The 14,950-nt window shown below is 38.9% G+C and overlaps 1 protein-coding gene across 1 annotated transcript in view; it reads left to right on the top strand.

Annotated features, from left to right (window-relative positions):
- The window catches only part of LOC122792777 (atrial natriuretic peptide receptor 1-like), a 1,260,614-nt gene that overhangs the window by 287,743 nt on the left and 957,921 nt on the right, over positions 1-14,950 (top strand). Inside the window, exon 7 of the mRNA XM_044060347.1 lies at positions 9,963-10,057. Coding sequence (XP_043916282.1) covers positions 9,963-10,057 — 95 coding nt within the window. The remainder of the gene's footprint in view (positions 1-9,962; positions 10,058-14,950) is intronic.

Genomic DNA, 14,950 nt, shown 5'->3' with positions numbered 1-14,950 from the left:
GAAGAGGACCCAGGACTGAACTCTGTGGTACACCACTTGTCACTGGTCTGAAGTCTGATTTGGAGTCTGCTACTTTCACAGTGTGGGTTCTGTCAGTAAGCCAGTAGGCAACCCATTTTTGTGACATAGGGATTTATACCTAGTTTAGTGAGTTTATCTATAGTTCCAGAGTGGGGGATGGTGTCAAACGCCTTGGTGAGCTCTAGCTGTGTGAACCACCTTACCCTCATCCATGGTTTGGTGACTGCTTCAAAGAAGTCTATCAGGTTTAGGAAACATGATCTGCCTTTTACAAACCCGAACTGTGTAAGGTCCAGAGTTTGGAGATCTCAAATGTCTTTGTTTATAAGTTCCATGATGATACGTTCCATAGTCTTGCAGACCAGGCTCATCAGGCTAATGGGGTGGTAGTTCCCGGGGTCTGTTGTGGCTGCCCCCCTTTGTGGAGTGGGATAACTGTCACTGTGTGCCATTCAATGGGCACAAAGCCTGAGGTGAAGCTATGATTGAACATGGTACTTAGATGGGGTGCCAGTTCATTCTGTAGCTCATGTAGAATTCAGCCTGGGATGTTGTCAGTTCCCATGGATGCTGTGTTCTTGGCTTTGAGAGTGAGGTTCTTACCTGTGCATCCATGATTACAGGAACTTTGCATTCTTCCAGTATAAAGATGGGCACTTTAGGGGGCGAGAGGGGGGTAAAGTTAGCACTGAACCTATCTGCCAGGATGTTGGCAATATCAGTTGGCTCTGTATATTTAGTGCCATTGTGATGTAACTCAGAACAGATCTGAGTGTTACCATTGAGATTCTTGACATAGCTATAGAATGCTTTGTGGTTGTCTTTAGAATCAGTGGTGATTTTGTTTTCCTAACTAGCTTTGGAGGATTTTGAGGGATCTCAGCTTCTTACTGAGGCTGACTAGGGAGCTCCTCCAATTGTGGGATTTTACTCTTGTTTGCAACAGTTTCTTTCTTCTGTTGTCGAGTTTGTTTATGGCAGAAGACCACCAGATTGGCTTCCTTTTTTTGGAGGATAGCATCCTGGTTCTGTTAGGGATAGCACAATCCATGCACTTGTGTAAGTGCTTATAAAGTGCATTTGTGTAGGATTCAGCAGTCATACCTCTATTGTCCATCTGCACGGGTGTCGTGAAGTTTGCCACTTCTGTTTTAAGAAGTGTAAAGTTGGCTTTGGAGAAATTTTTTATGGTTGTTTTCCTAATGGGGGGGGGGGTGGTGGGAGTGGGATGTGGATGTTTAGGGTGATTAGCTTGTGGCTGGATCTGACCAACAAGGAGCTGACCTCTGGTGTGGAGCACCAGTCGCCCATGTTGGTGATGACCAGGTCTAGGATATTGCTGCCCCTGGTGGGGGTGTGGATAAGTTGATCCAAGGCATTGGAATTGATGATTTCCAGAAAACATTGAGCGAAAGAGTTGGTACACGAGTAGTTTTCCCAGTTAATTGTGGGGTAGTTGAAATCACCCATTATTAGGGTGTTGGGTTGTACCTTAATATTTTCCAGTATATCAAGAAAAGAGGAGTGGGAATCCTGGGGCATGGTGGGGGGGTCTGTAGCAAGCTACAATCTGGATTGCAGTTTTGCCTAGAGTTAGTTGAACTTGGATAATCTTGGACACATTATGCTGAGCAACTAGCTTGGAGGTGTGGATATCCTAAATGAATATGGACACGCCTCCACCTTTAGTGTTTCGGTCCGGGTTTGGTGGCCGAAAGGTGTGGTATGAATTATAGCCTGGTAATGCAGGGGTGCTCTCTGGAGCTTTGTACCAGGTCTCTGTCACTGCACAGATGTCGATGTTCTCCATTTTAAGGAGTGCCTCGAGTGAGTGCATTTTGCAGTTTAGACTTCTAGCATTGAGTAGCATTACCCTCAGATTTTGCTTGCTTGTACCTGTTACGGTGGTGAATTTGTCATTTGAACCTTGCCTAAAAAAGGCACTATAGGGGTGGCAAGAGCCTTTGCCAGTATCTGGAATCCCAAGGGCGACAGATGCAGGCCATCTCTGGCAAAGCAGCGTGGTCTGTCGATCATGTTATCCCAGGCAGACAGATACTGGATTCCCTTAGAATGACACCAGAAGCTTAGCCAATTGTTGAAGTCAATCATTTTGTCCTTGCACTGTGGTATCATTCTGGGTGATGGCAGGATGCTACTCAGGGCTAGGGTCATACCTGCCTGGGCTATAAGATTGGAGAACTCCTCCATGTCTCTTTTCATATAGTCCAGGGAGGTACGTCTCAGGTCATTCACACCAACATTGACAATGACAGAGTCATATTTGTACTTGTTGTGGAGTGACCTGAGTGCATGCATTATATGGTAGATCCTGGCACCCAACAGGCAGCTGACAGTAACTTTCTTCTTGTTTAGCCTGCTGAGTGGAACATAAGTGTGCCTGACTATAGAGTCACCTATGACTAGAGTGTTGGGTACGTTATGTCTTATTGGCTGTAGTTGAGTGGCACACTGAGTATGTGGGCTATGTGTCATTTGGGTTGTGTTGGGGGGTGGTGGTTGCTTGCATTTCTGCTTTGGAGCTTAATTATATAGGTGAGGCATTATAGAGGTGTTTTCTTTCAAACAATTTCAAATCAGTAATACTGTCAACAATATTAGCTCTCCTTGCCAGAACAAATGAGAGCCCTTTTGAAAAGCTATCCACATGTGCTGGGATAATTTTGCACAAACTAAACTTAAATACTTTAAAATCACCAGCCACATTAGTCACAATAGTACATAGATACTCCATGTCCAAAGTACAATTGAAATCACTTATCATATCCTTTATCATTCCCAGCCCTGCTTTTTTTGTGCTGGATTCTGCCATTCCTGCTTACATTTCTGAGGTGAACAAATTCTTCATCTCCATTGTCCCCTTACACCCTTTTCTTTCAACCGTTCCAATTGCCTCAGTGGTGGAACATTTAAAGGGGGTTTTCCTATATTTGGGCTCCCTGCCCTGGTCAGTGATATCTTTATTTATGTTGTCATTTTCTTGAAAGATGGCAAGTTGGTTATTACACCCAAATTTTTTGCCCGATTCCTGTGATTCAGGTGGGCTAGGATATGTTTTTTGATTCAAGTAGTCAATCTCATCCCTTTCAAATTTCTTGTATTTCCTCAGTTTAATTTTTTTCAGCCTCTTGATCTGTAATACCGAAGATACATGAATATTGCATTTTATATATCGTTCATAAAACAAATCTTCAGTAATTGCCTTAGCCAAGATACCTATTTCATTACATAATTGTTCAATAACCCTTGTATTGTGTTTAACCAACAGTCCCAGGGATTCACACCCGTGCCTATCAAATAACTGTAACAGTTCATTGTGCAAAACTGAATTTTTTTACTAGGCCCGTAGGATATTTCCAAACTCAACAGCATTTTGGCACTCTGATAGCCTTAATAGATTCAACTAAATACCTATTCTCTAATTGGAAATGACAAACCTTCACTAGTTTGTATTCATATTCAATCACTGGTTTAATGTTCCACCACTACTCCTTTTCTCTCTTACAATATCCATCTTTCTGTGCAACCATTCACCTATGTTAGGCACTATATTACTTTTACTTCCACCAGGACTGACACAGTTTATCGGTTCATTTAAAGATACATTGTTGCACCATACACTAGGTATTTCTTATGCCCTAGCACCATGTTGGTTTAAATACATATTCATTGCCTCTCTCTCATTTCCATCATCTTGAGCCAACAGTGGCGAGGTCGCTTCCAACCTTTGCATTAGTTGTTGAACCAAAAGCATTAAACTTCCAACAGACTGATATAAATCCTCCATATAAGTCTGAAAAAAGAGACTTTGAGCTATCAGGACTGCCTGATGCCATTGCGTTCAAACAGACACATAAACCACTAATAACTGCAAAACTGCAGAATGACAAACCACAAGGAGCTGAAACACTTATGTTATAGGATCATAGGTTTGTGGGAGATTACTAGGCTAATGACGCAAGAGACCTTACAAGCTTAGACAATTTTACCCAGATTTTACCCAATTTTCTATCCCTAGGGGAAATATAACAAGCTTCAGCAAGTTGGGTTTTAACAGTTTTTAAAGGCTGCCTCTGCCCATAAGGGGCATTTATTTATTTCCAGTTTGATGATCGGGGAGGTCCACTGGGCTTAAAGATCCCATTTTCAGTGGAGGCTCGGGGAGAAAAGCTCCAATAATACATTGAACAAGCTCCATAATATGAAGTGCAATACATAGTGGAAACAGAAACAAACTAAGCAAATTTTACATACAAAATAGCAAAAACTAAACAAAAGTTAAACAGCAGCTTGGAGAAGGATGTAAAGCATATTTACATGTTTAGTGGTTGAGAACAGTAGTACAAGGTTAAATTAATACAGAGGTTTAAATCATCTGAGAATGATGTAGAAGTAACATTAGCATGGATGAGTTCTTTATGCATGAATATTAGCATGAGTTAAATTAATGCAGAGGCACCACCTCAGGAATGAATTTCCAATTTGCCATCCATTGGTCCATATTGCACATGAAAATGGTGAAAGAAGGGCTCTGCTTCATATGAGTAGGAAGCCTAGAAGGGATCATCTCTGGGACACATATCCATCTCTCCAGCATGATCTATTCATGTCAGAGATCAGGTTAAGATCTTTGGAGTGGGTAATGCTCATGTTGGTCTATGTTTTTGGTGAGAAACCACTGAGGATGCTCCAGCTGTTGAAGGTGCATGTTGAGGTACATCTCCTTCATAATATTAGGGCTATTGATAAACAGACCCACCTTCCTTAATCTGAAAATGTCCAATGAATAACTATTCTTGTGGGTAGCAGAGGCAACTATATGAAGAAATATGAAATCTTTTGTAATACACACAAAGGATTTTGCAAGAATCATAGTCTTACCATCAGCTTAGATGTTGAAATCAACCAGACATGCCAGTTTGAGTGAATCAACACAAAGTCAGTAAAGAAGTCCATTAACTCATGCCTGAATGCCTTCATGTTATTAGACTGGAAACCTATTGCTTATTGGCAGCTAGTTTGAAAGAAGATCAGAACATGCTCACTGGAAATAGTGGGCATCTTTTAATGGCAGTTAGACTCAGAGAAGAGAAATAGTCCAAATGTTGCATTTTTGTTACTTTCTCCCGCTTCTATAAATTCAAGTGATGATGTAGTTGATATAATGTGAGGATGTGGGAGCCTGTGGCATATTGGGAATGCATAGGAGAAAAAATATTTTGTGTTTTGTGACACTTAGGAGTATTACTGTTTTGAGTAGCAGTCTCCTAAAGTTTTACATGTTTAGGGGTTGAATAATGTTATATCAATTAAACAAGATACAATTATTCATAGAATACCCTGTTAGATGAATGGCAAATGGAAAGGAATGACTTGCTCCTTTACCTTCATATTCAGCTGGTATACTTCTCCCTGAGGTATGTGTTAGTAGGCAATCTAATTGTGTTAGTCATGAAGCTGTAAGTGATGAGCCTACATAAAACCTGTTCCACATATCAAAATAATCTCCTTTGTAATGTTGGCATGATGAGAAATAGGCCCACCTTCCATAATCTGAAAATGTATTTAACTGAAACTTCTAGTGATATTATTTATTAATCTTTGCTGACTGGTTTAGTCTCATAATGCCAGCAGTCAGTTTTAAGGGGAGGCAAAAGATGGCTTTCATACTCAGTAGGGCAAATTTGGCAAGACACTGGTGTAATCCTCTACTGTTTTCAGTAAGTGCCACTGGATCATTTACTTGTATCTGCGCTACCACCTACTTGGGCAATTAGGAATTTTTGGTTTAATGTTTCATATGAAGGATAACATACTAAAGAGTGCAGCACACTTATGTAGTGTCAGCAGTGGTGTATCTAGCATATTTTACACCCAGTGCAGACATTTTTAACAATCTCCCCATGGAGATTTTGTTCTAACACTTTCTCTTCTATGACAACTGTGTTTAGTAATAATTGTGAAAGGAAGCAAAATAATGTCCAGCAAGGAGCAAGCTAAAAATACTTACCTTCAGTTCAGTAGTCCACAATGCCCTACCTGATTCATGTGCTGTGTTTAATCCAGTTCAACTGGTTCAATTAAATTAAAAAAAAAAAAAAAAAAAAAAAGAAAAACTTTTCCACTGCAAAACTCTGTACTGCATTATACTAATGTACAACTAGAAGGTTGCTGTTAATTTTAAAAATAACCACAGTTCTCTCTGGTCTTGTCTGTAGTTCCTTCCACTTTTCCTCCAATCCTGTACCACGTTTTCATACATGGATGCACAGACACACAGACGCATTCAAGAGGAAGAAACAAAGCATTTATTTCAGAGCTGGATCACAGTCAAATGGGACCCTAGGCAAGATAATGGATTTGGCCCTCTGTGCCCACACACACATACACACACACACACACACACACACACACACACACACACACACACACACCACACACCACCCCCGCAGGTATTCCAAGCAGTCATTCCATTGTCCCATTACATTAGCTATTTCCCCCAGTTACTTACCATAAACACTGTTCAAACCTGTCAGTATATGTACTATTTTTTTCTGTACTTCTACAATGATTGCAGATATTTGGATTTAATTTAAAACTTTATTTCAAATTTTATAGCACAAATACTGATAAACATTTGCTAAACAAAGCAATACAGTATCACAGTTAAAACAGACTTAACAGTAAACTTCTCTACCATTGAAATTCACTCACATTCATTGAAATGGCATTGAAACCCACATTCAAAGGAAATGCATCTGGCCAGTGGCAGATAAAAGTTTACCTTTGGGCTGTTTTCAAACCATAGGCCTCTTGCACTCTTTTCAGGGCATTGCATACATGCATGTGTTCTTTGATTCACTGTCCTGATTGTATTAAATTATATTCCTTGTATAATACAGCACCACTTGTTAGTGTGCTTTAAATTTGTAATTTTTAACGTTTTTCCAGTAAGCAATGAAACAAAATGTATGACCCAATAATAAAAAACTGCCCATTTCAGAACATTTTAACTATAAATGTCCACTCAAACAACTGTCATTACATCCACCAATACCAGTCAATGTACACAATCACTGTAGAAGTAAAATTCATCTGAATAACTCCACATTAAACAGATCTGTAACTAATGAAAAGGATGCTGCTAACAAAAACTTTATATTTCAGTGTTTCATCTACAAATTCAGTGCCTGCTTCCCTTGAAGTATAAATTGTCTATGTAACAGCAAAAAAAAAAAAAAAAAAATTGGTAAGCTAGTAATATTACATTAAGGAATGGATGGCAAACCGACAGCAGGTTCATAATTACTGGACATCTCATCCAAAGGAGGACACCCTCAGGACTGCAGCACCCAGATCTCCCTCCCTCCCACCAAAGGTACAACACAGTATCAACGATCCGTCTATATGCTGTGGGAGTAGAGCCCAAGCAAGTATGTTACTTGATATATTATGTCCATTTACTAAGCAAAACAGATGCACACTATAGGATTTGAGCCTGAAGAAATTGATTAACCTGCATAGCTCTCAAATGTTTGGATTTTTGCCTTACATATTTGGTCTGTTCCTCACAAAATTTCTGGTTTTCTCGTAAATTACTGAGGACTGAAGTTTCAATCACATACACTTGAGTTTCAGACTTCATGTTGTTCAGAAAATGCATGCTAACACAAATCATGTTATTCTAGCAACTTTCTAAGTTTATAAGAGCAATATTTAAAATATGGCCCTATTTCTGGATTTTTGTCACCATATTATTTTAGGCTTTGTCCAGACTTAAGAGGTATGCTAGCGCACACACACACACACACACACACACACACACACACACACACACACACACACACACACACACACACACACACTTTTATATTTAAATTCCACATGGACCAGTAGAATGCCGAAAAGGAGTATGCAGCAAGTGTGTGTGTTGATGCATGGAGGGACGCACAGACAGTGCATTCTTAAAGAATAAAGCTGTTAAAGCATCTGGCTCTGGTTTAGTTTAGGCTTTTCATGATTTAGATGCTAAAAGCTTTTAAAAGGCATTGCTGCATTTCCCTTACTGTTTGCACCTGGGGCAGACAGCACCATCCACATTCATATTAGTACACCTCTGAGTGTCAGTACTGGAAAATTAATTCAGTCACCTAGTGTGTGAATAGATCCCAGTCATCTCATCTTCCAGCATCAAAGGGGAGAGTGTCACCTGTTAAGCTACTTACACTGACACTGAATAAACAATAGTTTCTTCAACAATTAACTCATTCAAAAAAACTCAATGTCAGCATTGCCACTTTACTGACATGCCTTCGTGAATGTTCTGGTCAGCATTGCCACTTTACTGACATGCCTTCATGAATGTTCTGGTGCCTTCTCTTTTTATCTTCTTAATGTTGTTCTACCTCCCTTATCTCTATCTTATATTATACTTCCCAAATTCCTACCCTGCCCTCTTTCTTCTTCCTCCCTCGCTCAGCCTGAATCCCTCATCTATTTTGTCACTCTTGATCAAATTTGTTTTTCACGTTTAATTTATTTTTGTGACTTGTTCTTTATTTGTTTTATAACTATTAATTTTCCCATTGTAACATTTTACCCACATATTGTTTTCTGGGTCACTAGTTCACATGGATTTTTACAATAATTTTAATTCTAGAATATTACTTAAATTTTCCTTCTGTCTGCTCATCTTTATATTACTGTACTACCTAGTTAAAATATTTTCATATGTTATACAGAATTTGCTTCAGTTGGATAAATGGTATTATGTTTAACCTTATGTCCGATTGTTTTATACAACTTCTGTCCTCGTGTCATTTGTGTCTTTACTATTGCATGATTTATGTGAAGTTTTTGCATCTACACCTCCAGTGAAAATGGGCCTAGCCCAGGTGAACATCCTAGTTACAGAAAAAAAAGAGCTAGATATACACAGAGAAAGATAGATCCATACATAGATAGACAGAGATAGACAGATTATTACTATTACCTTTTTGACATAGCATCAGGTTATAGAGTACAGCAACAATAGCATCAGCAGGGAAAAGTCTCAATGTACAGCCTACTCAGTTTCAAATTGTATAGCAATGTTTTTGGTACAGTAAGATCTCATATGAGTTGTGTATATGTGCGTGTGTGTGTGTAGTACCTACATTATATACTGAGTAATCAGCAAGCAGCACGTAAGTACAATACAATAGGCAGTTTCATGGTAACCTTTTAATTGTTAAGGCAGTAGACCATTACAGACTCAGAATGCCACTTGCACCACAAAGGAATATGAAGTATGAGCATTCAAAGGAAAGACAGGTAGCTGAAAGTTTTGCATATATGCCTGCTTTCTCTTTTTTATTATTTTATCAAAGCCTCTTCAACAAAGGAAGCATGAGCATATTTTGTAAATAATGACTAGGTTAACACAGGTCAGAAGTCAAATAAATGTATTTTAGATGTAGCTGCAGCTGATGTTCACATTCATTTAATGTTACTAAGCAGGTAAAGATTTTTGACAAAACTCTCAGACATTTAACAAAGTTGTTGATTACAGAATTATTGCCACTATTATTTGCTGAGTTTTTCAGGAGCTAAGATATTATTTTCAGCAATGTAACCTACTGTCTCCTGCAGACTACTTATGGCGCACTACACTAATTAGTTTAGGCCTTGCTCTCTTACCAAGCTGATGGAGAAGAAGAATATTGAGAAAATGTCCTTTGTCAAGACAATATGCATACAGAATTGTACCACATCAGAAAGATCATAATCATTTAACAGAATGATTCATTGGCCTATATTACATGCACCATTAAAGTATCACTGATAAATGTTACAGAATATTTTTAAGAGGACTCTTTCTTACTTGTTAGTATACATGGAATGATTAAATTACCTAATATTTTTTGGTAAGGCAAAAGGAGGCATTTGTGGACCATGGATCCCAGATGATGGGCAGATATTCACCCATACCATATCCACAGCCGGCAAGATAACTCAGATAAACTGGACGGCTAAGGTAATAAGCATAGCATGTTCTTACATGTATGGTACGTGCTTTTCTAATAATATTGTATATTAAATGTTTTCTTAGACCGCAGTAATTATACCATCCTTTTAATGAATGCTGTCAGTCATTGTGTGTCATAGCTAAATTTATGTCTATGGTCAGTGATTTATTTTTTGCATTGCTAATAATACTGAATTTCTTCTAAAATTATTTAGAACGTTATGTTACATGGTTCACAGATCTGCAGTACTCAATAAGATGCCATCTCATATGTTCATATTTTGCCTTTCTCTTTCTATAAATTAAATCCATGCTAATTTTTATGTCAGTACAGCCTTTGTGCAAATTTCTGTATTTGATATGAATCATTGTATGAACCTTCAGAGATGAGTTATTGTACTAACAGATACCTGAACAGACTGGCCTACCGATGGGCAGGTACTGATAAGAGCTAAACTGCAGTTGACTAATACATTTGTGATGAGCTAGGTTTCCAGAGTGTGGAGGACTTGAGAACCTGTGCATCTCCCATTCCTACAGAAAAGGATAGGGAACATGAGCACAAACTGAGCAAGTCCTGGCAATGACTGGTGGGAGGTACAGTATGCTTTGCTAGTTAAATGGACACAGGAACTGCAGGATAACTTGTACCATGCTCTTACACGTATAAATAGAAAATAATGCACTCTGAACTTGGTTGTTGCAGGGCTTTTGAACAGCAGAAATATCTGAATACACAGAAGCAGCATGTACAACACATTTATGGATGGTTGACATGCATACATATATGTATGTGCATGCAAATATTTTAAGCATGGACAGTAACGTCTTTCACTAACTCTATTGTTACATCTCTTAACAATAACAAATTAGTGTCACGCTTCTTCCTCAACCTTTCTAAAGTATTTTACACTGTGTCCCACAAACTCCTTTTCTCCAAACTCTCCCACTTTAATCTCTCCACTTCTCTATCCTGGTTATTTTCATACCTATCAAATAGAGCTCAGTCTGTCAAATGGCTCTCTCCAACCTCATCTTTCCTCAATGTTCAAACTGGTGTGCCCCAAGGTTCCATCCTTGGCCCACTATTATTTAACATCTGTACTAACAATCTCTACCAATCATGCCCCCTCACTCATACAATATGTCAATGACTCGACTATCATCACAACCTCTGACAATCTACCCCACTACTCTCCCTCACTCAAGACACCCTCCACTCAGTTGAAACATGGCTCACCTCTAACCACCTGCTACTCAACCCCAACAAAACAAAACTACTTCTCTTCCTCCCTAAGTCCCTCCAACACCTCAAATCCCCCTTCTCAGTCTTTTCTCTAAACAACACTACTATTATGGTTGAATCTCACACAAAACTTTTCAGTGTTTATATTGATGACGAACTTAAATTCGCTATCCACATCCATAACTCCACCAAGAAGACACACCAGAAAATAGAATTACTATACAGAAATAAAAAATTCTTAACACAAGAATCCAGATTGTCCCTAGTGCAAACCTACCTATTGCCTAATCTACTATATGCTACCCCAATTTTCACTAACCTCCAAAAAAAAATCTGTCAACCAAACTCGAGCTTACCTACAACAAAATTGCTAGATTTGCCACGAACCTTCCCTATCGCTCACATCACTGCCTCTCCTTACAAAAACTCCACTGGTTAGAACTCCACAATCAACTCCTCCTACCTCAATGCCTTTTGACACATAGTATCATCCATCAACCAACAGCCTGTCCATCTCTAGCAACCATCATCTCTCCTTATGTCCCAAACCAGGAACTTCGTAGCTCCGATCAACACCTCCTTCAGATCACCAAACCTAATAAAGCTATAGGAAAAATGCTTTATAGCCACTCAGTTGGGTCTTCTTAGAACCACCTCCCCCTACATATCAGAACTATCCAAAACCCATCTAACTTCAAACTCGCTATAAAGGAATATCTGCTTAACTCCTGGAACTGGCCCTGTAAAGACCCTACCTGAATCCTGCCTACACTCCCTCCTCCCCCTCTTCTTTCTCAATTTCTCTAACTACTCTGCCTCTTCTCCTCTCTCCCTCTGCTACCTTCTCTAACTGATAACTAGTCTATCTTTATTTCTAAACTCTCCCACTTTATGGCCATGCCCATCAATTATACTCCAATCTCTCTACTCTTTACTTTTACTTCCAATCTCATCCTCCTCTGTCTTTCTTTACCCCTCCTCTTCTTTCCACTTTGTGCATTGATCACTCTCTCTGACATCTGTACATGTCACTACACCAAGGCACAGGTTAGTAATTTACCTTTCCAAAGTACTGATTACCTTATTTTTATGTACTTCCTGTGCCTATAAGGTACACAATTGATCTCTATTGTTTATTTTTTTTTATTTTCTTTCTTTTTCTCCACATACATTGTAAAAATGTAATATAGTCTGCCGTATGTATTTGCTCTGTATTGTATATATAAATGTTGTATAAACTGTATGTGAAAATACTTTATTGATTGTAAAAATTACTGTCTTGTAATTGGAGCTTTTCTCCTTGGGTCTCTGCTGAAAAAGGGCACCTGCCCAGCCAGACCAACCCGGTTAACAAATGGCAAATACATAAATAAATAAACAAACAAACAAATAAATAAATAAGTAAATAAATAATGTCCTTCTAGCCAGCCAATATGCTAAAACAGTCATTCCCTACATCTCTCATTCCTATAGATTCTTATTTATTTATTATTTTATTTATTTATTTATTTATTTGTTAACCTTCTACACAGGTTGTCTGATGATTCTCTACTTCTCTTTGATAACCCCAAACATTCCCAGAGGTAGTTATCTCTAAATGCCCTAACTAACTTAATACAGTCTCCTTTTAAATATCTGTATGAGCCATGGTACAAGTTCAGATATTTTAATCTTTCATAATAATTTAAATTATCATATTCATGAATGTCCTTGTCTTTCCTCTATACTTTTTCCAATTTACTCATGCTTCATATCCAAAACTCAAAGCATAGGGGGCAGCTGTGTTTGAAACAATGTTCAAAACTTAAAAACACTGCAAACATTTCAACTAAATGGAGATTAAGACAGCATCCAACAAACAAATAAAATACTGGCATATCTAAGTGTTTTCATTCTTTAATATGACAGAACTTCATCAGAGCTAAACCAGATTTACAAAGTTCATTTAAATAATGCCAAAAAATCATATGGTTAGTCAGCTAATTAGTTGGATGACACAATCAATTTAAAACGTACTGAACAAAATGTATCAATAAATACAATGCATCATTCTTCATGTACCTTTATACACATCTTCCAGTGAGGTGCATTGTACTCAGTTATTGGTGTGATGAAGGCTGTGAACTATGGAGGTATTATGGCCTGTGATGTGGATGTCCTTCACATACTCAGTATTTGTCTTACATACAAGGAGTAATCAGCACTTTGATCAGCTACAGGTGGATGTTCCACTTACCATCTATCCCAGGACACAGGCCGCATAACTGTTGGCATGATTATATGGTGTGACACCCACATTATACTTGAGTTGTGTGTTTGTTTTCCTGATGTAACAAATCCCCTCATGTTTTCTTATCATTGCAGGTGTAGTCATGGGGTCATGGCTGTGGGAGCAATCTTTGGTGAGTGTTGATACTGTCTGTATTATACTAATATCATAGATGGAGTCAATAATTGCTCACAGTCTATAGTCTTTCAGGCAGCTGTTAGGACACAGGATGTGTATGTCATCTGTGATGTCCATCACTTAAGTAATGGACAGGAAAGGGCCTAGCAGATAGCCCTGATGTATGGACCCGATCACTAGACCTGCAATATAAGTCATTTCACACATCAACATATGTAGATGCCATGTATGTGATACACTGGTCTACCCACTTGGTGATATAGGTGTATGGCCACATTTGACAATGTTGAGTCAATACCTCAGTGTGGATTTGTGTCAAATGCATTGGTCTTGTCAAGTTCAAAAGGCTGATAGTGTTGTCATAATGCATGCCCTTGATGATCTCTTTGCGGACATCTAACAGATGTAACAGACATGATGTAGCATTAACAGCTCACACAGGTCTGTTGCACACAGCTGGGATATCACTAGTGTCCATTTAGAAAAGGTCCATGATGACAAGCTGGTCTACCTCACAGATGAGGAGAATCAGGATGTGTCTATACATGCATGCATCAGGTGCTGTCCCCCCAACTCACACGATTGCATGTTGAAAACACCCTTCTACAGCAACATAGTCTGTGTAAAGGGTGTGTATTCAACCATGTCAGGAAGGTGTATATAGTGACTCATGTGATAGGCAATCTGTGATGTTGTCACAGCCCATTGATTCTGTGTGATAGGCCTGGAAGTACAGTAGACATGACAGTGCATACTGGCCATCCTTAACTTGCCTAGGTTTGAACACAACCCCCTACACAGGGATCATTGAGAAACCCTCACAGCTGGGGCTTAAATCTCATGTCACTGGATGGGTAACCAATTGGCTCACTGTCAGAACAAATACCTTGAAAGTTCGTGAATCAACCTGTACCAGTAAAGCTGTCACCATTGGTGTAGCTGAGTGATCTGCACTTCGCCCTTTACTGTTTGGACACTATTTCAACAGTTCAGACTAAAATATGCAGCCTTTGGCTTCCTGCATTTTCTGATTCTTGCATTCTGGGTACAATCATTGAGTCCAGCTATGATGATAACATACTACAGGAGGGGCTAACACAGACAAATGATTGGTGACACAGCCACACAGTCTACAGATAAATGCAAAAATGTGTCTTTATTTTGGTCTTCTGCAAAGTGGAATTCCCTGCTAATTACAGTATTGACAGCAGTCCCTCTATGCTGAAACCCAGTGATGCAAGCCCTGGGA

The sequence above is a fragment of the Protopterus annectens genome, chromosome 2.part0 (assembly GCF_019279795.1).
Source record: "Protopterus annectens isolate FY-2018-M chromosome 2.part0, PAN1.0, whole genome shotgun sequence".
NCBI classification, from domain to species: Eukaryota; Metazoa; Chordata; order Ceratodontiformes; family Protopteridae; genus Protopterus; species Protopterus annectens.
Note: the sequence above shows the minus strand (reverse complement) of the source record. Positions and strands in the feature narration are given on the sequence as shown.